The 27,448-nt window shown below is 41.2% G+C and overlaps 2 protein-coding genes and 1 pseudogene across 8 annotated transcripts in view; 1 reads left to right on the plus strand and 2 right to left on the minus strand.

Annotated features, from left to right (window-relative positions):
- Positions 1 to 7,717: 7,717 nt before the first annotated feature.
- Positions 7,718 to 9,045, minus strand: LOC113927291 (annotated as a pseudogene).
- LOC118357204 (ferritin light chain-like) lies at positions 8,098 to 9,005 on the minus strand. The gene has a single exon (XM_035728609.1). It carries the CDS (start codon positions 8,799 to 8,801, stop codon positions 8,274 to 8,276), a length of 528 nt encoding a protein of 175 aa, XP_035584502.1. The 5' UTR covers positions 8,802 to 9,005; the 3' UTR covers positions 8,098 to 8,273.
- Positions 9,046 to 19,868: 10,823 nt separating the features above from the next.
- Positions 19,869 to 27,448, plus strand: part of ROS1 (ROS proto-oncogene 1, receptor tyrosine kinase) — a 108,094-nt gene continuing 100,514 nt past the window's right edge. For 5 of the 7 annotated variants that reach the window (XR_003521541.1, XR_003521542.1, XM_027602924.1 and 2 more), the window contains exons 1-3: positions 19,869 to 20,447; positions 26,371 to 26,415; positions 27,308 to 27,367. Coding sequence is in view for 3 of the 7 variants with exons in the window: in XM_027602924.1 (XP_027458725.1) it covers positions 20,325 to 20,447; positions 26,371 to 26,415; positions 27,308 to 27,367 (228 nt within the window). In the remaining 4 variants the exon portion in view is untranslated. Of the gene's footprint in view, positions 20,448 to 26,370; positions 26,416 to 27,307; positions 27,368 to 27,448 lie in introns of those variants that run through there. The other 2 variants (XM_027602928.1, XM_027602926.1) reach the window with 2 other exon arrangements.

Below are 27,448 nucleotides of genomic sequence, written 5' to 3' on the forward strand. Positions count from 1 at the left end.
TTTTCCCCCACCACCATAAAAAGGTAAGTAAGTGAAACCCAGATACGTTACAACAGCAAAAACTCCAATGATTTTATTTTCATGGAGAGTAAATGTTCTGTCTCCGTAGTTCTAGGGCTGGGGCTGCAGTTGTCCAGCTGTCTACCTTGTGAGGCAGGACCTATGTCATTCTGCCACTCTGCATCTTGGGGTAGAGATGCAGATATTTCCCAGACGAGCCACCATCATTCCTTGTGCGAGGAGCCCCAGGACGGCCGTGTGCTACAGGAGAGTTAGGCCTGGGTTCGATGCTCGCTCTGCACTGGGTCGGTCCCTGAGTGTCCCAGCCTCAGCTTCTTCCGCTGCCCTGGTGGATAACGTCTGCTTTGCAGTGTTGGGAGGATTAGGAAGCTAGCCTTGTTAGTCAAGCATTCAGTTAAGGGACAGCTATCATGACTGACAAGTTCAGGCCATTCTAGCTTGACCTCCAGGGTCTCACTGAATGCAGCACAGACTCTTAGTGGTCCAAACAGGTGATGGAAGAGGGAGATCCTGGGGACAAACCTTGCTGAGTTCAGAAGGCTGGCTTTGCATTCCAGAACAGCAGACAGCAGGCAAATGATCTTAACGGGCCTTTGAAATGTGTTATAAAGGGGAGCTACCATTCCTGTAAGAAACTTCAAAGACACGGCTCTCAAAAGCATCATTCATATCAGAAGAGTGCTTGTCCTGCCTAGTCTATCAAACAGGAAGTTATTCTATAAACTTCAGGATCTATTGAGAAACTCTATAAGAAGGAAGTCCCTGGCCTCTTGTAGAAGAGAGAGTAATTGAGTCAACTGAAGAGCAATCCATCACTTCACATGTGTCAGGCAATATGGTGTAGACAATGTATCATTAACATTGACAAGACGTTTATTTTTCTCAGCAAAGCAGCTTTCACAGTCCTAGCTATACCTGTTGGGCCTCGAAGATCTTCCGCAACCAAGTGGATTACAGATTTGGAGGGCACTTTTAATATTAAAACAGTATTAGAAACAAACAAAAATGACCATGTGCAATCTTTTTTTTTTAAAGATTTTATTTATTTATTTGAGAGAGAGAGAACAAGAGAAAGAAAGCACGTGAGGGAAGAGGGTCAGAGGGAGAAGCAGACTCCCCGCTGAGCTGGGAGCCCGATGCGGGACTCGATCCCAGGACTCCAGGATCATGACCTGAGCCCAAGGCAGTCACTTAACCAACTGAGCCACCCAGGTGCCCCAACCATGTGCAATCTGATTACAATTATTTGGTGGTTGTGTTTAGAAAAGTTGTAGAAGTGGGTATTTGGAACCTCAAAACAAAAGTTCTAGAACAGGCTAAGTATTTAAACATATGCTATCTTATTCTCTCCTCAATTAGATTCTCACCGTCTACATGTCTGAATTTCAGCAGCACCGCGATAAATGGCTGAGTCAACATGGGCAAACAGAAGACAAACAACCAAGGTTAGGACCAAAGACTCCTAGAGACAGACAGATTTCCGCCATGAATCCGAGAATTAGAGATCAGCCTGCTTTATATTCCATTGACATTGTGACCTGACATCAAAAAGGAAGAGACCGTTGAACATATGTCACTAGATTCATATTTCGACTGCATTTTCTTTTTCCTCCTTTGCTAAGTTATGTTTACTCAGCTTCCAAGTCTATAGTGCCTCCTTATTAACAGAGGGTAAGTGCTGGCCTGGTACGCCAGTCAGAAACTGTTACAGGAAAACTGTTTTTCTCAGCAATTTCAGTGTTTTTATGAAAAAGAAAGTGTCTTTTTCTTTCATGCAAAAGAAACTAGCCCACACTTCTCTTTACCCTCACCTTTAATGACATGAACAAATAATTTTAGAACAGTTTCCAGGGCGCCTGGGTGGCTCAGTTGGTTAGGCGACTGCCTTCGGCTCAGGTCATGATCCTGGAGTCCTGGGATCGAGTCCCACGCCGGGCTCCCTGCTCAGCGGGGAGTCTGCTTCTCCCTCTGACCCTCTTCCCTCTCGTGCTTTCTTTCTCTCATTCTCTCTCTCTGAAATAAATAAATAAAATCTTTAAAAAAAAAAAAGAACAGTTTCCAAATTTCAAGGCTCTTGCTATTTGTAGGAAAAAGGATACATTTTTTTCTATGTTCCTTTTTTTAAAAAAATAAGATTTATTTATTTATTTGAGGAGAGAGGAGGGACAGAGGGAGAGAGAATCTCAAGCAGACTCCTCGCTGAGCACAGAGCCGGAGGTGGTGCTCGATCTCATGACCCTGAAATCGTGACTTGAGCCCAAATCAAGAGTTGACTGCATGACTGACTGAGCCACCCAGGTGCCTCTTTATATTCCTTTTTTAATGTGAATGCAGAAATACATATAAGTTATAAATATCAGGCCTGTAAGTGCTGGATTTATGCTACTGAAGCCAATGCAAAGTAAAGGTAATTGTTTTGGGGCCTATTTCCCAGATAGGTAACTGTTGAGAACATTCTTCAGTGGAAGGTTGTACTACAATCATGTTTTCTCAGTTTAAGAATGGTAACATACTTGGGGCGCCTGGGTGGCTCAGTCGTTGAGTGTCTGCCTTCGGCTCAGGTCGTAATCCCAGGGTCCTGGGATCGAGCCCCACATCGGGCTCGCTGCTCAGTGGGAAGCCTGCTTCTCCCTCTCCCACTCCCCCTGCTTGTGTTCCCTCTCTCCTATCTCTCTCTCTGTCAAATAAATAAAATCTTAAAAAAAAAAAAAAAGAATGGTAACATACTTGTGTCCAGATTGGGTATAGAGCATGTTAAAGTAATTTCTTTCTTTTTTTAAAAGTAATTTATTTCTAAATATCAAGTATTGAAATTAGTGAATGACTAACTTAAAAAATAAAAGATTTGATATTATCCTTATAATATTCCTGTCATTCACATGAATTTTAAAATCCTTGTTTAAGAGGAAGAAAAGGGGTAAAGTTACATTCCACGAAATGCCATGTATAGTATGTGTAGTATCTGAAAATGTGACCTATTCAATGTTTTGTGTGTGTGTGTGTGTGTGTGTGTGTGTGTGTGTGTGTGTGTGTGTGGAAAAAAGGCAGAAAACATTGGATTTGGGGATTTCTAAGGCTGCTAATTCTATGATTCTATCAGCTGCAATAAAAAAATACTAAAGAACACTTGAATGCCTTTGAACTATTGATTGAATTTGTATTTTTTTGTCTTAAACTTATGGTTTGGAGACATCAGTGGTTAACCATATGAGGCTATTTGCCAGAATAAAACAAAGCCATGGATCTCACAAGTAATTGGTTGGCCTTATTCATTTTCCTATAAAACCACATAGTGCAAAGCAAAGATTGGGTTTTATTAACATAGCTTCTACTTCAATCCTATTTGGGTTTATGGGTATCACACTGCCACCATGTGGACATGAGGCTTTTCGGCTTTTAGGGAGGTCTTTTAATAATTAACTAGTACTCCATCTAAAAAAATAAGCAGGGCTTATCAGTTGTAACAAACGTACCACTCTAGTAGGGGATGGTGATAATGGAGGAGGCTATGCACGTGTGGGGGTAGATGGCATATGGGAAAAATCTGTACCTTCCTCTTAATTTTGCTCTGAACCTAAAATGGCTCCAAAAATAGTCTTAAAAAATGTCATATGCAAATATATACATATATATATATCCACATATATATATCTCCTGCATTTTATATATATATGCTTTACCCTTGAAATTAGTTTATGTGAAATTTTCAGACATTGTTCATTATGTAGGAATTAAAAGAATAATTGTTTCCCAGCAAAATGAAACTATGTGAAGTGATAGTTACTGCATAAGCCAGTTTTAAAAAATATAACTATACTTTCACCAGAAACCATAAAACTCATCTCAGAAAACACTTTTCTAGAATTGCCTTGTGAACTAAGTCCCAGTCTAGGAAGACCAGCTGTCCTGGTTTGCCTGGAACCAATAGTTTTCCCAGGACACAGGACATTCAGCCTTAAACTGGGGAAGTTCCAGGGAGACCAGGAAGAATGGATCACCCTAAGTATGACACACAAATTGCTGTCTTGCCTAGGGATTTTAGCCTTCTTTGTTTCTAGTAATTTGTCACAGACTTACGGGTGTTCACAATAACCTCTTTAGGGTAAAAGGAGAGTCTGATGAATTAAAAGTCAATGGAACCAAGGTCTTGAGCAGCATTATTTACAATCGCCTCAAAGTGGAAGCAATCCCAAATCCATCAACTATTGAGTGGATAAGTAAATGTGGTATATTCATACAATAGAATATTATTCAGCAATAAAAAGGAATGAACTACTGACACATGCTACAAAATGGATGAACCTTGAGGATAGTATTCTTTTTTTAATTTTTTATTGTTATGTTAATCACCATACATTACATCATTTGTTCTTGATGTAGTGTTCCATGATTCATTGTTTGTGCATAACACCCAGTGCTCCACGCAGAACGTGCCCCCTTTAATACCCATCACCAGGCTAACCCATCCCCCCACCCCCCTCCCCTCTAGAACCCTCAGTTTGTTTCTCAGAGTCCATCGTCTCTCATGGTTCGTCTCCCCCTCTGACTTACTCCCCTTCATTCTTCCCCTCCTGCTATCTTCTTCTTTTTCTTTTTTCTTAACATATCTTGCATTATTTGTTTCCGAAGTACAGATCTGTGATTCAACAGTCTTGCACAATTCACAGCGCTCACCATAGCGCATACCCTCCCCAATGTCTATCACCCAGCCACCCCATCCCTCGCACTCCCCACCACTCAGCAACACTCAGTTTGTTTCCTGAGATTAAGAATTTGAGGATAGTATTCTAAGTGAAAAAAAACAGTCACAAAAAGACACATGTATAATTCCATTTATATGAAATATTCAGAACAGGCGAATCCGCAGAGACAGAAAGCAGATTAGTGGTTGCCAAAGGGGCTGGAGGGAGGGAGAAGGAAGGGGTAAAGAATAGGGGTTTCTTTGTTGGGTGATGAAAATGTTCTTAGATTGGATAGTGGTAATGATTGCACAACTCTGTAAATATACTAAAAGCCACTCAATAGCACACTTTAAATGGGTGAATTGTATGGTAGGTGAATCATATTTCAACAAAGCCTTTTCTTTTTTTAAGATTTATTTATTTAATTTAGAGAGAGAGAGTGGCAGAGGGAGAGAGAGAATCCAAGCAGACTCCCTGCTGGTGTAGAGCCCGACGCAGGGCTCAACCCCACAACCCCGAGACCGTGACCTGAGCCAGAATCAAGAGTGGGATGCTCAACCAACTGAGCCACCCAGGCGTTCCTCAATAAAGCTGGGTTTTTTTGGTTTTTTGTTTTTTTAAAGAAGTAAATAGATCCTTGCTGCAGGCTTCTACTGCAGGGGACTATCAGCAAAAAGGAAGATGAGTGGTATGGAAATATATGAAAAACCAATTTATATGTAAAAGTTTCCAAGATTAACTCCTTTCAAGTCTATAAACTATGGAATCAATTAACTTGTAAATGATTTAAAAGAGTAAAGAAGCCATCTGCTTCAGATACAGCTTTTGCCTGTATGGAGATTTAGCATCAGATTCATCTGGGTTTGACTCCTGGCTCCATCACCTAACTGGTCAAGCCTCGCTTTCCTCACCTGTAAAATGGGTTTGACCACATGTTTGCTGAGTGGAGTTGTAAGGAGTAAAGAAGGGTGGGTCTCGAGTGATGTGGTTGGGCTCCTGAGGCAGGATTCTGTGGCTGTTGTTAGTGTACATTCTACCTTTCCTACTGTTGTTGTCAGCCCAGGTATAACCAAGTGCTGAATCCTGGGGAAGTAGGGAAACCTTTCAGGCCACACAGTGCTTTTGTCCTTTGGGGGTGGGGGTGGGGGGATGGTGCTGCAGTCTGAGTATGTTGATGAGCTCCTCAGAGCTGCTATTCACCAGAAATTCAAATGAGTAGATTGTCCTTGGGAGAGCTTTTCACCCCAAGCTCTGTGGGAAAGTGGGGGCTCCAGGGTGCCCCAGACCTAGAGGAGCAGCTCCTGAGGCCTGATGATGGACAGGATGTGATGTTCTCATGAATCTTCCTCCTAAAGGACCTGCTCCTTTCTGCTTGCACGAATTTGTTCTTCATCTTTTTTACTTGCAGCCAGCCATAAGATGTTATTTTGTGATTCATACCACTATCTTTTGCCTTATATTTAAAATGATTGTTTCTCCAGTACTCCAAAGCTTGGGCAATTATCAAAGGTTTTGTTGTTGTTGTTGTTGTTTATTTATTTATTTATAAAGATTTTATTCATTTATTTGGCAGAGAGAAAGCACATACAAGTAGGGGGAGCGGCGGGAGCGGCAGGGGGAGGGATCTCCCCGCTGAGCAAGGAGCCAGATGCGGGACTCAATCCTATGACCCTGAGATCATGACCTGAGCCTAGAGGGGAGCCAACCATTTAACTTATAACAATGGACCTTAGGGGTGGGCGGCAGACTTCTATGCAGTATTTGTCATGTCCCCTGTTACTGCCTTTTTCCATTCTTTTTTTTTTTTAAGATTTTATGTATTTATTTGAGAGAGAGAGAATGAGAGACAGAGAGCACATGAGAGGGGGGAGGGTCAGAGGGAGAAGCAGACTCCCCACTGAGCAGGGAGCCGGATGCGGAACTCGATCCCGGGACTCCAGGATCATGACCAACTGAGCCACGCAGGCGCCCGCCTTTTTCCATTCTCCTCAATGATTTCTTCCCTCAATATTCCCCTCATCCACAGTCTCTGAAGTGGTGAATCTCTGAGAGGACTAAAACTGGATATTTTTTTTAAATGCCTTAGAATGACCTTAACTCAGATGCCTCAGACTCAGCATCATTGTACCACGAATGTTTGTGTTGTGCTTGAATCAGAGGCATTCTATAGAGTTATAAATGTTAGCGGAATTTGCAAGGCATTTCTGGAGAGGAACTCCTGCATGAGAGAATCAGTCATGGTTTTAAACAGTTAAATCAATTTCAGGGAGGGGCGCCTGGGTGGCTCAGTTGGTTAGGCGACTGCCTTCAGCTCAGGTCATGGTCCTGGAGTCCCCCGATCGAGTCCCACATCGGGCTCCCTGCTCGGCAGGGAGTCTGCTTCTCCCTCTGACCTTCCTCTCTCTCATGCTCTCTACCATTCTCTCTCTCTCTCTCTCTCTCAATAAATAAATAAAAATCTTAAAAAAAAATCAGTTTCAGGGAGGCAAAATTTCGAAGGAGGGCTTCTGACCACCACTCTCTATCCGGATGCTCAGAATGGGAATTGGGGGGTGGGGGGCAGTGCAAAATCTAGATCCTGGTCCTTCCACAGGTCAGAAGGGAATCATGCAGAACTCACCTACAAGGCCCCAGGGAGTGCAAGAGATGACCATTTGAGCTCAATCTCATGGAAGGAAGAAAACTCAGATGAATAGAAAATTGACCTACAATCAAAGCAGCAGAGGGAAACTGCTGATTGTATTTCAAACAGGACCCAATTTCGGAATTTATTATCGTATTTAGCTTTGCAAAATTTCTGTGAAACCCAATGGAGTTTTTAAAAATTAGTGTAACTTAGAAGATTCTTTTAGTAACAGTTATGCTAACAGCTGTTCTCTCTCTCTGTGTCTCTCTCTGTGTCTCTCTGTCTCTGTCTCTCTCTGTCTCTGTCTCTCTCTCTGTCTCTCACACACACACAGGAAGCCTAAAACCACATGAATGACTTTTTTTTTTTTTTAATAAAAGCAATCCCACAGCATTTATTGTCCTCTGGTAATAACATAAAGGTAATCAAAACAATACGAACAAATGTTTTAGAACTACACTCACAACAAAGGACACCTAAAAAAACAAACCACATGGCCTTCTCAAGAATTTTTCACTTCACTGATCATTTCTGGAGCAGGGTAATATTATCTCCTTTTAGCATGATCCGACCCAGTCGTTTTCTTGACTTTGTTTTAGAATGAATCTCTTCGGCATCATCTAATACGAGGTTCATGTACTCATCAAAACCAATGATACAGCCCTCTATTCGCATGTTCACTTACTCATAAAGCCACACCTGAATTCGAGATCTATTTTGCAAGTATCTGAAGATGAGATTGATGGGCTGAACCATCACCTTCTGCACTTTTTTTTTTTTGCTGCAAAAAGCTTTATTGTTTCTACTTGGTCCACGGCTTGGGAGAGGGCTCCAGGGTGGTTAAAAAGCTGCCTCGTGGCTGCAGGGAGAGGCTGAGGCACAAGCTCTGGCACCAGGGGGCTGTCAGAGGGGCCCCCTCAAAGGCTGCTGGTCTCCAGAGGCTCCTAGTCGTGCTTGAGAGTGAGCCTCTCGAAGAGATACTCGCCCAGTCCAGCCTGGGGGCCGGCCAGCCTGCGGAGGTTAGTCAGGTGGTCGCCCATCTTCTTGATGAGTTTCACCTCCTCATCTAGGAAGTGGTTCTCCAGGAAGTCACAGAGATGGGGGTCTGCGCGGGCAGAACCCAGGGCATGCAGATCCAAAAGGGCCTGGTTCAGGCTCTTCTCCAGAACCAGGGCAGCTTCCATGGCGTCCAGGGTTTTCCCCCACTCATCTTGGGACGGCTTCTGGACGTCCTGGAAGAGGGCGCGGCCGCCACGCTGGTTTTGCATCTTCAAGAGACGCTCGGCGCCCTCGCGCTTCTCCTGAGCCAACTCGCGGAAGAAGTGGCCCACACCTTCCAGAGCCACATCGTCACGGTCGAAATAGAAGCCCAGAGAGAGGTAGGTGTAGGAGGCCCGCAGATGCACGTTGACCAGGCGGTTGACGGCGGCCTCCACCTCGGTGGAATAATTCTGACGAATCTGGGAGCTCATGGTTGATTGGTGGTAAGGTAAGCTCGAAATTGGCTGTTGGCTGGTCCCGGAGGCAGCGGGTGGCCAAGAAGATGGCTCCCAAGGTTGCGACTGGAAAAGAGGTTGGAGAGTGGTCGTTGGCGGGTTGGAGGGGCGTCCCTGGGTCTGTTCCGTCCAAACACTGTTGAAGCAAGAATCAGATCCACAGGACCGCCGGGCGCACTGCCACCTTCTGCACTTTTTGGCCCTGGCCACGGTACGCCATGGTGGATGCCGACAAAGACCGACCACATGAATGACTTTTTAACTTATTTTTATTTTTTACTTATTTTATTATTTTTAAACGTATTTTAAAATAAATATTGCACAGGTTATTAGATTGAAGCATATGAAACTGACATTTTTTAAGGTCAAGAGGTTCAAATATTGTCAATTCCACATGGTTGAACCTATGGCCAAAGTGTTCAAGGAGTCAGCAGTGAAAAACTCTCCTATTCTCAAGAGATTTGAGAATAGGGCAAGCGCCAACTATAAGCAAAACCAAACAAACAAAATAAAACATGCAAGGAGCCACAGGACCATTCGATGAAAAAACCAAACCTAGTCTTAGGGGTCAGTGAAGGTGCCTCTGGGAAAGTGAGCTGAGGAATGGGTAGCATAAGTCAGATGGAGAAAGAGCTGAGTCTTCCAGGCAGTGAGGATTGATGGTGGTTGGCCCATCAGAAAGAGAAGAAACCAGAAGGACTTGTGGCTGATTGGAGGGTGATGTAGGAAAAGGAAAGCAGAGGGAGAGAAGCTGAACAGGTAGGCTGAGGAGATCTTTGTAAACACATACATTTTAGGGATTTTAGATATTTAACTGTTCAAAGGTAAACTGAGGCAGATTGACACTTTTAAGAGTTTATTTGAATAAATATGGGTTCTAATCAGGCAGTGCCATACTGGAAGTGATTAGGAGCACTCTGCCAACAGGAGTTAGGGGAGGGCGCCTGGGTGGCTCAGTTGGTTAAGCGACTGCCTTCGGCTCAGGTCACGATCCTGGAGTCCCAGGACCGAGTCCCGCATCGGGCTCCCTGCTCAGCGGGGAGTCTGCTTCTCCCTCTGACCTTCTTCCCTCTCATGCTCTCTCTCTACCATTCTCTCTCTCTCTCTCAATAAATAAATAAAAATCTTTAAAAAAAAAAAAAGGAGTTAGGGGAAAGACTCACAGAGAAGGAATACAAGCAAAGCAAGGGAATTATTTGATTAAGCAGTTGCCTTATTTGGGAAAAGCCTAGTTGGCCGTTTCTGATTGGTTGTCCTTAGGTTTTGATTTCTTAACCTTGAGGAATGTACAGGCTTAGGTTTGGGTTTGCTTACTTAGGCAACTAAAGCGTTGAAGCCACTTCAGTCTAATGGCCTCCTTGTTTAATTAATTTAACAATCCTAAGGGAAAGGGGAAGGCACCAAAACGGGTTAAGTGGGGGAGCAACTGAGTTTCACACTGTGTATTGGTATAGAATTAGTTTCAGTAGACTGTCTTGTTGACATTTCCAAGTGCTGAAATAAGATCTGAACGGAATGAAATATCCAAAGTCTGAATTGGGACCACAGTGCCCACGCCCCTGGAGCGCTGAAGCTGTGCACCTGTCCCTTTAGACAGAGCGTCTGCTCCTGATGAGGGCAGCGCTTGTCCCCGTGACCAGGAAGACAGCTCTCTTACCACAGTCCTCCCAGCTGGGTCACTTGAGCTTCATTTACAGGCCCTCTTGTTCCTCTGAGAAACTCTGACTATTCTGTTTCCAGAGGAACATATGGAAGTAGAGATTCAGAATGGAGATGGCATAAGGAAGACATCTAGTTCTCTTGTAATGCACTTGAAATAAATCGCTTGCGGTGGATTGCTTGGCTCTTCAGAAGAAACCTGAAAAGAATTGGGCCAGGGTTTTGGAGTGAATACTTCAGTGAGAATTCTGGAAAAATTCAACTGGAAAAGCACAATAATGACTACAGGAGCTGATATGCTTTGGGCAATCACACTACATGCAATATTAGAACACACAGGCATCTTGGCTGAAGACAGTGCACTGTGGTTCGGTAAGACTGCTTAATATCTGGGACAAATCCTACTAGTAAATAACAGCCCTGTGTTCCTGAGGCATAATTGGAGCCCATCCTTCCCATGTGGGTGGAACAAACAACCAGGGAAAATATAGAGTTCTTAGCCTGAATTTTTGACATTAAAACTTTTCCCATATGATACTCATAGTCATCACCCACAAACATTTTTGTATCACCTGCAAGGTACTAGTGAAGCAGGGGCTTCATTTTTATCTGTTATCATTTTATATTCTTCTTACGTTTATTATAGTATATCCATTTTGAAGGTCTTGACTAAGAAACAGGCTAAGAAAGTGAAAATATCTTAAACATAAGCATGATCTCAAAGAAGTCTAGAAGTAGGTAGGCCCAGTGTTCATTTCAATTTTTCATTGCTTTTTATGTTAAAACTTATAGTGGAGTAAAATGTGAAACTGGCATGAACTTTAAAGCCAAAATTGGTGATACAAAGAAAATTTGAGCTCATGAGAAGCTCAAAGTTCAAAACTCAAAGCCTAAGTCCAGTGATGGCTGTCATCCCCATCTAACTCATTAATTCTGCTTTGCTGTCAGGATTCTCCCAGGGAGAAGCTTCAAAACCACAGGGCAGGGAGATCTTGTGAACATGGTAGTCTTCATGATTAGAATAGACCAGTGCGATCTAGTCATTTCACACACGTTAAAGTGATTTAACTGGATCAACTTTTCATAGTTCTAGAGATCAGGGAAGAACAATCTGATTATTCACCTAATGACATATCTTTAGTTAAATAAGAAAACCCAGGTTCAAGTTCATAAGGACCATTTTAGTTTCCAAACCAAAGTTTAGTATACTGCCCAAACCTTATTCAGTCTTAGACCTCTATTAGTAACTCCTTTGAAAAGTAGGTAGCATATTTCATATATTCTGAGAAATACCTAGTACAGTGTAAATTTTTTTTTTAAGATTTTATTTATTTATTTGAGAGAGAGAGAATGAGAGCTAGAGAGCACGAGAGGGAAGAGGGTCAGAGGGAGAAGCAGACTCCCTGCTGAGCAGGGAGCCCGATGCGAGACTCGATCCCGGGACTCCAGGATCATGACCGGAGCTGAAGGCAGTTGCTTAACCCACTGAGCCACCCAGGCGCCCCAGTGTAAATATTTTTTAAGGAATATTGCTATTATGATGGATAATAATGCACTTAAAATATTGCCATTACCCCCAGAACTTTATTAAAATAAAAAAATTGAGAAATGATTAGTTATAGCAACAACTGGAACGCAATCTCCTGTAGTTCAGGGATTGTTTCTCTCCTATGTTTGATTTTTGTTTTTGTTTGTTTTTGACAGGGGGTGGGGGCTACTTAATATTCAAATTGAGAGTGCTATATAAAATATATCTCCTCCTAGAAAAATTCTAGTTAGATATTCCAGTCCAAAGGGATGAATGCTTATGGTCTCCTGACAACATTACCTAGCTAAAGGCAGTTTAATGTTAATGTTAAGGTCAAGGTCAAGGTCAAGGTTATGGACTTTAGGGTCAGATAAATATGGATTTTCATCCCAATTCTGCTACGTCCTATCTGTGCAAACCCAAGAAATTTGTAAACTTCGTAGGACTCAGTTTTCTCAACTATAAAATGGGTATGCTAATAATTATTTTATTGTGTCTTAAGATAATAGAATGAGATAATTAATACACCTGAACCATTTCTCAAGGTGTGGTACGTGAATACTACCCATTAAGCATGGGTTAAGATCTTAGCTCTGCCTTATGTCTGTTTTATGGAAGCTATGATTGTGTCAATCCAAAATGCTCAGTAGAAGAAAACAGGACCCTTTTGAATTATATATATATTTCAAGACAGGGAAATGAAACTGAGATACATAAATAAAAAATTTAAATAGCATATCTTCAAAACTCTAATTGCAGACTCTCTTTTCCTTAATGATTAGCTTTATCAGGAACCCTGATTTAGGCTCCCAAAGCAGGTCACCTCCCTTACCAGGCAGGGAACAGCATGCACGCTTGCTCGGTCATGTTGTGGTTCTGCACCAGGTCCCAGTCTCTCGGCCGTCTGCTACTAATGTTCTGAAGCCTGTGGTTTGGACTAATCTCCTTTTCCAAAGCCAGTCTTTGAAATAGGAAAGTAAATATTATATTGTTTTAAATTATGTTGTTAAATATATTTTCACTAATACTAAATTATACTATTTAACACATTTAATAATATTTAAGTATATTATATATTATATTATTATGTTACAATTAATAATATGTAATAAATATGTTTCAATAATTAAAATATTTTAAAAATCCAATAGTTAAGAATTTAAACATAACTGTTTAAGACTAATAACAATTTAAATAAATATTAATTATTCTAAATGTAAAATTGTATTATTATAAACCCCATTTTAGAGGGGCTTTGCAATCACTTTGCATTGTCAAATTTCTTTCTTTGTAGCAAAGGATACAATTGGAACCTTTGTCTGACATATGTGTTACAATATTTGCAAATGCAGGTCAGGTGATTTAATGAGGCTCTGAAGCCATGGTTTGCTAGTTCTTCACCCTCCCTGAGTTTAAATAATGTGTCTATCATCATAATAGCCATAAGAACTTCTTCAAGAAAGCACTTTGGGGGTGCCTGGGTGGCTCAGTCGTTAAGTGTCTGCCTTCGGCTCAGGTCATGATCCCAGGATCCTGGGATCGAGCCCCACATCGGGCTCCCTGCTCCGCGGGAAGCCTGCTTCTCCCTCTCCCACTCCCCCTGCTTGTGTTCCCTCTCTCGCTGTGTCTCTCTCTGTCAAATAAATAATAAAATGAAATCTTAAAAAAAAAAAAGAAAGCACTTTGCTCTCAGCTGTAATCTTTTTTTTTTTTAAAGATTTTTTTATGTATTCATTTGAGACACAGAGATACAGAATGAGAGAGAGAGAGAGAGCATGAGCAGGGGGAGAGGCAGAAGGAGGCTCCCCGCTGAGCCAGGAGCCCGATGTGGGGCACTGATCCCAGGGGCCTGGGATCAAGACCTGAGCAGAAGGCAGATGCTTCAACCATCTGAGCCACCCAGGTGCCCCTCAGCTGTAATCTTTACTTGTAAGTGATCAAAGTACTCTCATTGAAAGTAGGTAAAGAGATTGAGAAACCTTTTTTATTATATATAGTTAAAGAAAACATTTGTACAAATGTTTGTCATGTGTGAGCAGATAACCTTTTTATATTAGCAAAGGCTAGTTCACCGTTCCAATTAAAATTACAATTCTATATCTCACTTAATAAACAAATTTATATAGTTTACATAATGCTCTAGTATCTAAAACAGCAACTTGCAAACTTAGCCCTCGATCCCTGCAAACCTGCCCTTTTTTCTCTTTAGAATTTATTACCGTATAATAACTTAGCACATGTTTGACCTATGAGCATCTGTTTTGTCCTCCTCTGGCCCCTACCCAAATAAGGACAGGGGTTTTTATCTGTTTGGTTCACTGTTATCTTCATAGTGTCTTGCAGGATCTTTGGCAAACAGTAGGTACTCAATAACTGTTGAGTATTTATTCAACAAATCATTATGGCTAATTTAACTGAAACAACCTGAGTATCTCACGTGACAAAATTCTTAAACACAGAGAAATTGATTAAGAACTTACCATGTGGCAGGTGTTAGAATTTTGGGATTGAGTCCGTTATCTGCATTTTCAGACGAGGACATTGAGATAGGCAGAAGGGCAGGACCTCCCAAGGTCACTTGGCTCACAGGTGGAGCCAGGATTGAACATCGGCACAGCTGGGAGCACATGTTCTAACTACTGTCCTATTTCCAGAAGACAGAAAGGGTGAGGGCCTTGGCTTTAGCGATGTGTTGTTGGGGGAGAGAAAGTGTGCTGTAGACTGTTACCATGGCTACCCCCTCATAACTCTCTGTGCGCATTAAGGGTCAAGAACCATTTCCTGCGGTACCAAGAACCTCTCTTTACCACTGCAATAATTTTTTGAAGCGAAGAAATCTGAAAGATTCCCATTCTTCTCTTTCCTGGGTGAACTCTGATGTATTCTTGGGAGGACATTTTCAAGTCTGAAGTTGGTCTTCAAAGCTAATTGGTTTTGTGCTCGGACTACGTAGTCATAAACGGTCAATAATAGAAGTGATATTACTAGTGTTTCTTTTTTTCTTCCCCTGTTTATTGTTTTCTCCATATCTGGAATAAGGCCAATGTTGGAGTTTTTCCCATGTCACTTAGTAATTACAACTATGATCACACATTTCTTAAAATGTGTGACTTCGTTAGAAGAAGAAAGTCAAGGGACTTGGCTCTCCTGGGTCAGAGTCCCTGCCCCCCTCCTCTGCCCCCCACTCTCCCAACCCCCATCAGTTCCCCGCCTTGGTGCTTTGCATTGGTGTTTCCTCTGACCTCCGCCTACCATCTGTCCTTGGGCAGTTGCTTTCTTTTCTTTGTCCCAAATTTCCTGCCTGGGGTAAGGGTTTGAACCAGCAGCAATTCTACCCCCAGAGGGTGGTGGCCAGTGGTGGAGTGTTGGTGGGGGATCTGTGGGGGGTATCTGCAGGGTCATTGGTGATGCCTGTGATAAGGGACTCCTGGGCCTCAGTGCCCCAGGGGATGGAGAAACTGCAGTTAGGACAAAGGTTGCAGCACTCCTGAGGGAGGAGAACTGTGAAAACTTTCTGTAGACTCTGACTCCTTGACATCGGGAGGCTGGGAGAGGGGGAACATTTTAGAAGCCCGACTTTGCATTTGAAAACCTCTGCACTCTATCACTAAAGCGGTTTCACTCCAGGGCTGGCTTTAGGTAAAATGTCTAAGTGGTCATCCAATACCTGGTCTCAATCACTGAAAATATCGTCCAGGAAGACCCAATGTCTTTTAATGTACAATCAGATTAGAAGTCTCAAAAATGCAAAAATGCAAACATTTGAGAGAATTAAATAAAAAGCAATGCCTGGAAAGAGTGGTGGTAGGCTGTCCTTAACCTATAGACAGCAGGGTCAGGCCAAACCTTAGGAGTGTCAGCACTCTGAACAGAAATGTGAGCCTTAGAGCCTGGTGGCTGGGACTGGAGGACGTTCAGCCAGCAGCTAGTGCATGGTGGGAACCAAGAGTCCAGTAGCACATTATTTGTGAAGATACAAACCTAGAGATGTCTGTCTGAAGTTCATGGAACCCCAGAATCTGGGCAGAAACTCAACAAGTGGGAAGTGAGTCATAAGTTCAAGGAGAAATCCAGCAAAAGTTGACTCCATGCAGTCCTCATCTATGGAATGAGGGTGCCCTAAATTCTAGCCAATGGTAGGACTGAGAGCCCAACTTGGTGACACAGGGTAGTCAGCTATTGAGAACTCACCTGGGAGAAGTTGGGGGCCCTGGACACAGGGAGTCAGGGGAGCAGACAAGGGAGGGTGCTGTGAAATGCATACAGAGAAACCTCTAAAGATGGTAGTGGGAGTAATACACCCCTATGTTAGTGGATGGCTCATAGGCGATATACAAAACAGAGAAAGTGTCACGAAACAGAAGGTTTTCTTAAAAAACCAACCAACAAACAAAAAACACCACTCAGAAAAATACTTTGGTATTTCTATCCATTTTTTTAAATTTTATTTTTCATAGTTGAGCTGGTCTCCAAATACATAATACAGTTTTATGTTCTTTCTGCCTAATATGATGGTGTAGATTCCCACAAACCATTAAAAAGTCTTCATTGGGCTGATTTTTAAAATGTTTTTTTCTCTAGGTTACTTTATAGTAAGAATACAGTATATAATCCATATAACATACAAAATATGTGCTAATCAACTGTGTATGATATCAGTAAGGCTTCTGGTCAACACTAGGCTATTAGGAATTAAGTTTTTGTGGAGTTAAAAGTTATATGCAGATTTTTGACTGCAGAGGGCTTAGGGTGCCCCTAACTCTCACACTGTTCAAGGGTCGACTCTCCTTGCAGAAATCTAGGCTGATTATTATTTATTTATTTATTCATTTATTTATTTGAGAGAGAGAGAGCGAGCACAAGCAGGGGGAGTGGCAGGCAGAGGGAGAAGCAGATTCCCCGCTGAGCAGGGAGGCCGATGCGGGGCTTGATCCCAGGACCCTGAGATCATGACCTAAGCCTAAGGCAGACGCTCAACAGACTGAGCCACACAGATGCCCCTGGGCTGATTTTTAATGACTGTTAAATAACTCATGCAAAGAAAGAGCGACCATTTAAAACCAGCCTTCTAGAACTTACGGCTTCTGAAAAAGCTCCAGACACGGAAGCATCAGGGGAAAGCCTCTGAACCACAATAGTAACAGTAATAACAATAGTCATGAAATCCCCTGAGCACTTAGAGGTAAATAAATATTTGAGAAGAGTCAAAAAAAGACCCCAAATTATACCTTTACATTGTGATTTTTATCTTTCATTAAACCAAGTGGAAGGTGCGCACTGATAGATTCCATTTCCATCGTCAAGCCTCAGGGAAGCAACGCGGAGAACAAGAATGTCAAATAGCCCACTTTTGCATTTCAACCACCAAGGTCCCAAGCTAAAATAAAATTTTAATTTGATGATAATGTAGCGAAACCAAATTGCAGACCAGAAACTGAACTTTGTGCTTTTAGCTTCCATTCCTCTAAGGCTGGAAACTTGACCCTTGAAACTCAAAAGCTAATTATTTAATATTTTCCTTCTTTGCCTACTGTAGCATTATCCCTTCCCCGAGACATAAAGATGAGAAGCGCTGAGTGCAAGAGACAATGGGACAAATGAAAGACAATGAGAGACAATGCCCCCCCACCCCCGCCTCCCCTGATACCACCAAATATCTCACCAGAGAAATAATTATTGCCCTGGTGATGACCAATATATACCTTTTGGCCAGTTTCAAGGTTCAGCTTATGTGCTGTGGTAGACATGATCAGGTTCTAGTGGGCTTGACAAGCAGTAAGGGATGATGGCAGAGGTATGTGCATGAGGAAGAATTTGCTTGTATGGCAAATTCTTCAGGCTTTGAAGGTTGGCATGGCCACTCTCCAGTCTGATAGTATAAAAGGTCATTGTTTGGGGCTCCTTTTGATGACTGTAAAATTTAATTTCCCTGGAGTTATAGGATACTGATGGAGTACAACTGAGTCTGAGGATTTACATTCTGTATTTTCAATAAATATAATTTTAGAACTCAGATATATTTGATCATATCAAATCTATACTGTTGTTAATGAATTGTAATTATTATTTCTAATAAAGAAATAGCACAAAAGTTTGTTCTTAATGAAATTCTTCACAGTGACTATATCGTGGTAACTAAAGTTTGGATTGTATTGTGTGAGGTCTGGTGTTATTTAACTAAACTATGGTAAATAAGATTTCTGCCTTTCAGGGAAGCCTGGCTGGCTTAGTGGGTAGAGCATGTGACTCTTGATCTTGGGGTTGTGAGTTGGAGCCCTATGTTGGGGGTAGAGGTTACTTAAAAAAAATAATAGAATTTCTGCCTCTTAGAACCATGCAAATGATGACTGCCTATTTGGTGGCAGATTGTATTTTCCAAAGGTAGTGCAACAATTTCTTCTATCTTACCCGTTCTTCTCAAAACCTTGCTATTTTCACATCAAGAGGTGGGGCCTATTTCCCTCTCCTCCAGTCTGGGCAGTTTTGTGACTCTCTGGCAACCAATAAAATGCAGCAAAAGTAACTATGATTTCTCAAGCTGACTCAAAAGACAATGCATCTTAACACTGGAACACTTCCACCAAAGCTAGAAGCTACCATGTAAGTTCTCCAATTGCCTGGAGACCATCATGCTGGGGAAGAAGTCCAAACAAACCCATGTGGAGAAATCAACTGGAGGAGATATATGAAATGACTGACCCAGTATTATATTATTTGACTGTTAGGTTGTTTCCAATCTTTTGATGTAAGTAATTCCATGAGAAATATCTTTGAATACAGGCCATTTTTCATGAGTGCAACTATGTGCCAGTTAAATTCCAAAAAACAGAGGAAGCACAAATTCTTGATTGGAAGGATATTTCTTTTTTTCACATTCCACCAATAAAGCTGATCATCAAGGAAGTACTTAGTGGTCCATTTTGTTAGCAAAGTTATAAACATTATCTGTGCTAATAAGGCAAAAGACATTGATAGCACAGTGAAGGAGATAAATTTCATTGGAATGAGGAAATCCTGTAGGCAAGGTCATGTATTCTCTGATTTAAATGTATATTTTGTAGAAAGATGGTCATATTCCTCTGACCAAGAAATCAGAGTTGTATATTCTTTAATCTACAATCTTAAAAATACAGAAAATGAACAAAGATCAGGTACACAATGGGGAAGTTTTTCAAAAGACCAAGTTTTAGGGGTCAATTCTGGAGTCAGTACCATTTGTCTTTATGTTATACAGCAGTTTTGTCAATATTTGCCCAAAGATGTTCAGCTCAAAAACAAAACAAAACAAAACAAAAACCCATGCCTGTATTGCTCACAATGAGAACCTCATGCCAATAAGAAAAGCTGAAGTTTCATTAGTATAATTTATTTAAGAAGACATGGAAGTTTATTTGATACTTAAATGGTAAAAAAGGACACCAACACAAAACTATCTGGCCTGAAAGAGTTAATCCTCAGCCATCCAAAAAGTAGCTCTCCAGAATGACTCACTTCTGTACCTTGCGGATTTCAAATTCTTAACTTTATCTTGATGCCAGGCTAATTGAAATTTGTACAATATTTCCTTTTCAACACAGCTACACTTGTACATATCTCAGGTCTGTGGTGGCTAGTTTCAGCTCTCTGTCTCAATAGACTTGATAAGGCAGTATTTTGGTTAATATGTAGTGAAGTTCTTAAAGTACTCTAACAAACTTCCTCATCTTTAACTCACCCTCAGAGTATTTGTCTATTAATTTCAGCTTTGTTTGCTTTTTAATTCTGAAATATGTATTGGGTTTCAAAGGGTTCTGTTTTTCCCCTCTGCAGCATCGTTTGACTCTGTTTTTCTGATAGTTCTTCATTATAATGGTTTCAGTTTGCTCAGGCAGAGATGGTAAAAAACCCAGTTTCCTGCAGAGCTGAACCAAGCTCAGAGAAGTGAAACGGTGGATGATCCGAAGTGCTCCAGTTTCAGACGGTGCAAGTGACACACGCTCGCTGAAATGCAACTTGCATTTTCTACGTTGTTCACTTCCCATGCGAAGCGCGCTGCTAGGATCTAACCTTTACACAGGGGGTGACTTTCTTTGAGAGTAAAAGGAAACTAAATTATGAAATAGCTCTTACGTGACTATTACACGCTATCTAGGATTCAAAGCTCTCGAGTAAATGGTGTAAATATTATTTTAAAAGGCAAAGATATTCTCACATGTCAAAAAACCTCCCCCAAACTCCACCAGCCACTCTTTCAACGGAAACCTAAAGAATTGGTATAGTGGGATGGAGAAAATGAGAAGAACAGTCATCTAAAAATCGCCATTGGTGAAGTGATGAAGAACATTTGCTGGCTTATTCTGAAACTTGTCAATGTTGCGACTCTTGGCCACATATGGATTTCTGTGGTACAGTGTACGGTTTTACACAGCTGCCTGAAGTCATGTGTAACTAACCTGGTAAGTTTTGCTGCTCTAATATTTGTCTTTGCAGGAACTGGAACGTGTAGAATTCAGCTTGTTATAAACGAGTGAATGATTTTCTCATGAGAAGTGGTAGCAAGGCAAGAAAGATTTTTCCCCCCAAATAAGTTAGAAATGTTTTTAATTACAGAAGGTAGGGGAAGGCTGTTTTATTTCTTTAAGTTATCTGTTCATAGCTTGTGTGTGTGTGTGTGTGTGTGTTTGTGTGTGTGGGGGGGTGTAGGAATTGGGTTAAAGAGGCTTACATGCAATAAATTTTGCATGCTATAAAAATGCCAATTTAAACTCATTTATTTCAAAACCATTTATGTTTGTCTTGAAGCAAGAAATAGGTTTGGCCACATGGCAATGCCTACTGGTTGCAGACCGCAGCAGCATTTATATTGTGGATGGATGGTTGTATCAGGAGGTGGATGCCAAGGAAGCAGATGCAGATGCCATATAGAACAATGTTTTATTTGAAAAGCAAGAATTGTTTTTAAGTTCCTTTCCTTCTACCTGTGCATTTGTAGTTTTTTCAGTAATGGGTTTTTTGGGTATCCTTCCCCTATAAATTGTTTCATATCTTTCAGTTACTGTGACATTGTCGTGCTTCAAAAAGCCCCTGAATCAACTGTAAAAACCAAATACATTCTAGTCAGGGAAAGAAGCACTCTTCTTATCTAGATACAAAGGAAATAGCCTGATAGCTTACACGTTAGGATACTTATAGTCCTACTTTTTAGAATAATAAAAGTACCCAATACAGTACTCATTGTTATGCTAAAGTATTGGAGGCAGATGTCCGCGTGGTGGTTAAAAAAGATAATTATCTGTGTTGCATGCCTCTGGCTTAATTTAAACTATAGATTAAAACACTACTTAAGGGGCGCCTGGGTGGTTCAGTTGGTTAAGCGACTACCTTCGGCTCAGATCATGATCCTGGAGTCTCGGGATCGAGTCCCATGTTGGGCTCCCTGCTCAGCAGGGAGTCTGCTTCTCCCTCTGACCCTCTTCCCTCTCGTGCTCTCTATCTCTCATTCTCTCTCTCTCAAATAAATAAATAAAATCTTAAAAAAAAAACACTACTTAAGCTTTCTATGGGTAGTAGCACTTTTTTAAAAAGTTTGGCCTTTTATATAAATCACTGTTGAAGACCTCATTGCCATTAATGTGGAATTGTATGCCTTAGGATTTTACAGTCGTCATCCAAACTTAAACATGGAAAATTAAGACTATTAGATGTATTCGTTATTGAATATTTTAAAAATTTCCCCTGATTATAATAAGAACATATATTCACTGTAAAATATTTAAAAGGTAGAGAAGTAGCGAAGGATAAAGAAAAAAGCATTTTCTCTTCAAATATGTATATAATTTTACATACAGTTTTATACCCGTCTTTTTCATGTAACATGACGTTGTAGGTTTATCCTATACCCTGACGTTTTTATGGAAACAGGATCTTCAGTCTATTTAGAATATTTCCATCCTATAAATGTATCACCATAATTTGTTAATTTCCCCTTACTGTCAAAACTGTTACAGTTTGTTTCCATTACTGTAGTCTCCATTTTATTTTTTTTTTATTTTGTTTCGGTTTTTAGTTACGTTTAGTTTCGTCTTATCTTTATGTGGGCTCCTGGGTTTCAGGCAGTAGGAGTAGACAGCATGTTCCTTCCGCTTACCACCCACAGACACAGGCTCAGCCCATGTGGTGGCCACTGGGAGAGACAGGGTCTGCCAGTTTGCCTAGTGCCTGTCATCAATGTTCTCCATCTGGGCCTCCCACACAGGGCCTGGAGGGAAAAAGCTAGGTGAATGAACAGTGAATATAGCCATGGATCAGGGGAAAGGATATGTAAAATGCTTGAGTTTATGATACTGTTTGCATTTTTTGTGTGTGCCATTCTTTGTAGCCTGGACACTTGCTGCAAAGGTCATCTTTGATTTCCCTGGGTGGTTCTTGATCCTGAGGCATATTTGCTTTTATAAAAAGAAACACAGAGTCTTATACAAAGGAATGTTTAGAATTGCTGTCCAAATGTGCACAGATCATAGTTCTGTGCTGAGCATGAGTAGTTTACGTCCATTGACAGATCTGTAGGTATTAGTTGAATGTAGTAATTGACTTAATATTTTTGAGTTACATGTGCCTGTGCTGCAGACAACAAAAAATAATCAGTGTTCTTCAGAACACTAGTATTATGGCATCCTTCATGAAAGAGAAACAAAAGAGACCGAGGAACTAGCATTGAGAAATTCTCTGTTAGAAGTATCAATTCAAGGGCGCCTGGGTGGCTCCGTCATTAAGCGTCTGCCTTCGGCTCAGGTCATGGTCCCAGGGTCCTGGGATCGAGTCCACTCAGCGGGAAGCCTGCTTCTCCCTCTCCCACTCCCCTGCTTGTGTTCCTGCTCTCTCTATCTCTGTCAAATAAATAAATAAAATCTTTAAAAAAAAAAGAAGTATCAATTCAATGCAAGACTATTAGAAACAAGAGTTCAGAGGTTATCCTGTTAAAAAAGGTACAAACAGGGATACCTTTCTTGTGTATCCATATATAACTTTATAGCAAGATGATAGAACAAAACCAGAATCCAAAAAATGCCATAAAATATCCAGGAATGAGCACAGTTTGTATTGGTATAGGAGTGGGCAGATCAGTAAAATGGAATACAGTATGGGAGTTAAGCCATGCACACAAGGGAGTGTGGAGTATGATAAAGATGGCAGTTCAAACCAAAGTGGGGCTGTTCCTTTAGAATACAAAATATCACCTTCCTTCTGTAGGTGAATGGATAAGTAAACTGTGGCACATCCAGACAACGAAATATTATTCAGAGCTGAAAAGAAATGTGCTTTCAAGCCATGAAAAGACATGGAGTGAACTTTAAAGGCATACACTAAGTGAAAGAAACCAATCTGAAAAGACTACATACTGGATGATTCCAACCATATGACATTTTAGGAAAGGCAAAACTATGGAGACGATGAAAAGATCAGTGGTTGCCAGGAGTGGGTTTGTATGTGGTGGGGAGATGAATAGGGAGATCACAGAGGATTGTTAGAAACGGCAAAAATACTTTATATGATATTGTGATGGATACATGTTACTATACCTTTGTCCAAACCCACAGAATATACAACTCCGAGAGTGAGCCTTAAGGTAATCTATGGACTTTGGGGGATTATTATTGTGTAGATTTATCCTTGGTAAAAAACTACTATTCTGCTGAGTGATGTGGATAATGAGAGAGGCATGTGTGGGGGGCCGGAGGTATTTGGGAAGTCTCTGTACCTTAATCTCAATTACACTGTAAATCTAAAACTGCTCTAAGAAAATGAAGTCTTTTTTTTTAAAAGATTTTATTTATTTATTTGAGAGAGAGAGAGAGAGAGAGAGAGAGAGTGAAGGGGGAGGGGCAGAGGGAGAGAGAGAGAGAAGCAGACTCCCTGCTGAGTGTAGAGCCCAGTGCGGAGCTCAGTCTCAGGACCCTGAGATCATGACCTGAACCAAAACTAAGAATCGAGTGCTTAACCGACTGAGCCACCCAGGTGCCCCAAAAATAAAGTCTTTAAAAAAAGTTTAGGCGGGGCGCCTGGGTGGCTCAGTTGTTAAGCGTCTGTGTTCGGCTCAGGTCATGATCCCAGAGTCCTGGAATCGAGTCCCACATGAGGCTCCCTGCTCAGCTGGAGACCTGCTTCTCCCTCTCCCACTCCCCCTGCTTGTGTTCCTGCTCTTGCTGTGTCTCTCTGTCAAATAAATAAATAAAATCTTTAAAAAAAAATAAATAAAATAAAAAAAGTTTAGGCAAATTTTTTAAAACCTAACTCCTTACAATACTACCAGATTCACATAGATTCCAGGAGTTATTAAAAAATACTGTGATTTAAATACAAACAAAATAACAGAAACAAAACAAGACTTCACCCTATAGATATATTACAATAAATTAAGGGTGAATATTTCTACAGTCTTGGAGTGGCAATGCCTTAAGAAGCCTGCTTCAAAAATACAGAATCCCTACAAGAAATTATTCATAATTTAACTACTTAGAAGCTTAAAACTATTTGGCAATAAACAGAATACAAGAAAAACAAAGCCAAAAAATGGAAAAAGTATTACATTTGATGAACAGAATTTTACCAATCCTTATATATAAAAAAGTATTTAAAATAAGTTTAGGGACTCCTCAGTGGCTCAGTCAGTTAATCCTCCAGAACTTTATGCACTTTATGCAACATTGGTTCTTTGGTTCCTGTGTCTGATTACTTAAGTGAACCCCCACAATGCCAGGCCATTGGATGAGGCTTTCAAGAAACAGGACTTCTGTAGCATTCCTATGTAATAGGACATCTTGAGTTCATGGGTTTATTCCTTCTGTATGTATTTATTAAAGACGTCTTATCCCTCCAGACTGTTTTAGGTACTAAGGATAGAGTGAAGGGCAAAAGGAATGGTGCTTACCTGGAAGGGGAGAGAACTCAGTGAACTTAGTGATAAACAGATCTTCTCTTCCCTCTGAAAAGTGCAGGCTATTCAGAAGCCCTCGAGATGCTTCAACCACCTGGAGTGGGGTGTGCCTGGGTGGCTCAGTGGGTTAAGAGTCTGGCTCTTGGTTTCGGCTCAGGTTGTGTCATGATCTCATGCGTCATGGGATCCAGCCCCACACCTTGTGCCAGGCTTCCAGCTGGGCTGGGAGTATGCTTCAAGATTCTTCCCTTCTGCCCCTTCCCCTGCTTGCACGCTCATGCGTGCTCTCTCTCAAATAAATAAATAAATCTAAAGAATGCAAAACAAAACACCTCCTTTGGATTTTCTATCATCTCCTGGAACACACCTTGCTTATAGCACTGGGTCAGCCAAGGTCAGATGGCATGCTCTTTGCTGGATTAATTGTCTCTTCAATACAATGGTTCAAATCCAGCAACTCTTCAGGGGAAGTTCTGAGCAGTACCAATTAGAGGTACTAGGAGTATTCACTTAGTTATCCTCTGCTCGTAATTCTAAGTCAGTCAGTGAGGCAGGCTGATGATTGGATCATATCCATATAACATAATTCAGGCACATGTCTGATCATCATAGGCCCAATATTGTCATCCTTTGTAAGCCTTTCAGTTTATCAAGGACTCTAGTCACATAAAAACCAGGGAGAGGGTGAACAATTTATAGCTTTCCCCCCTTAGTTCCTATTTCTTTTATTTTCTCCTAGCGCAAAAAAGTTCTTAAAGTTTGTGAAAATATGAGAAAAAAACCAGAGTAATCTGATGTTTTACTATATGTAAAATTCTGAATTTGTAGGGGCGCCTGGGTGGCTCAGTTGGTTAGGCGACTGCCTTCGGCTCAGGTCATGATCCCCAGGTCCTGGGATGGAGCCCCACATCGGGCACCTTGCTCGGCGGGAAGCCTGCTTCTCCCTCTCCCACTCCCCCTGCTTGTGTTCCCTCTCTTGCTGTCTCTCCCTCTCTCTGTCAATTAAATAAATAAATAAAATCTTTAAAAAAAAATTCTGAATTTGTATTTTTTTCACTATTCTTAGTAAGACTGCTTAAAAAAAGCCAAACCTGACCATAATTCATCTTTAACCCCCAAGCCCTTTGACTTGGTGAATTGACTAAAGTCACAGGCTTATTTCATACCATGTGAGAATTTATATGTCCATTGCCCTTAACCACCCTTACGGTTCCCCCTCCTTGATCATTTCTGCAGAATTCTTAGGCATTCCATCTTATAATTTGCATTGGCATTTTACCAGATTTCATAACTGATTTAATGACTTTAAAACATTGTACTTTATAATTAAAAAACACAGAGGAGGCGACAGTATCCCAGGAAGCTTTTTTTTTAAAAAAAGTGTGGTAGTCGTACTGAATGTAATATTGATTAGCTGGTGTTTATGATCTCCTTCTTCACTTCAGGGCCGGCAGCTTGACATTGGCACACCATATAATCTGAGCGAAACTGTGAGTAATCACTTCCACTGTCAGGAAGTTTATAATGTTTGCGTTGATAAAAATGGGACAATGGTCAGGTTTTACTACAATAAGAATAATTCCTAAGTAAAGTCTCATTTATTTTTCCTTGATGGAGGAAGTTCAATTGAAAATAGCAAGAAGTCTGAATTATGGAATATTAAAAAATGAACTCAGGCACAGTGTGTTGAAAAAGAAAGAACACAGGACTAATCCAACTCCATGATTTTGATTCTACTTGGCTGTGTGGCTTGGGGCAAATTACTTAATATTCCTGAGACTTAGTTTTATTACATGTTATCTGAGAGGGTTGGATGAGATGGTTTCCAGTGTTTTTTCTAACAATGACATTTATGGTTTTATTATTTTTCTGCACCTGTATCCATTTATTCATCGTGTTTGGTGACTCAAAATATAAACATGAACACACTTCCAGAACTGTGGATCTATTTAGGTTTTGATATGCTGCCTTCCAGCTGAGTCCCCAGTTTTGAGTTTTGCTTGTTGTGTAAGGACATGGCCAGGACCCACGATATGCTTGATGGCCAGGACCCACGATATGCTTGATGCCACGGTGTCCAGGACTTTACCTGCTGCCTGCCACCCAGGGGACAGTGTGCTCCCTGAAGGTTGGGTGATCTCCGGGTTCTAGGCCTGCCCACGCCACCTCCCCTCAGCAACCCCGCTGTCCTGCGGTGAGTCACACCAAGCCCTGCTCTGCCTGGAGATAGGAGAGTTCTGCTTAGGATTCCAAAGGTCCTGATCCTTCTGAGGCCACAGATTCCTGGGTAGATACATTTTGTTAGTATGTTGCACTAGTCAGGTGGCAAGAAGAAAATCACACTTCTCTAGTCACCATTGTCTCTTAATATATCTCTTGCAGTGCATCCAGGGATGTCATTTTTGGAACTCTGTAGATGAGGAAAACTGTGCTTTAAAGTGTGTAAGTATTAATTATGTTTCTGTTTTGATACTAATATTTCCTTCAAAAGAAACGTTATCTAAGAGGATTCCCATTTGAATT

The sequence above is a fragment of the Zalophus californianus genome, chromosome 7, assembly GCF_009762305.2.
Source record: "Zalophus californianus isolate mZalCal1 chromosome 7, mZalCal1.pri.v2, whole genome shotgun sequence".
Lineage (NCBI taxonomy): Eukaryota > Metazoa > Chordata > Mammalia > Carnivora > Otariidae > Zalophus > Zalophus californianus.

Excerpts from the sequence above, each read along its gene's own strand:
- LOC118357204 (XM_035728609.1), bottom strand. The coding sequence starts at position 8,801 with ATGAGCTCCCAGATTCGTCAGAATTATTCCACCGAGGTGGAGGCCGCC.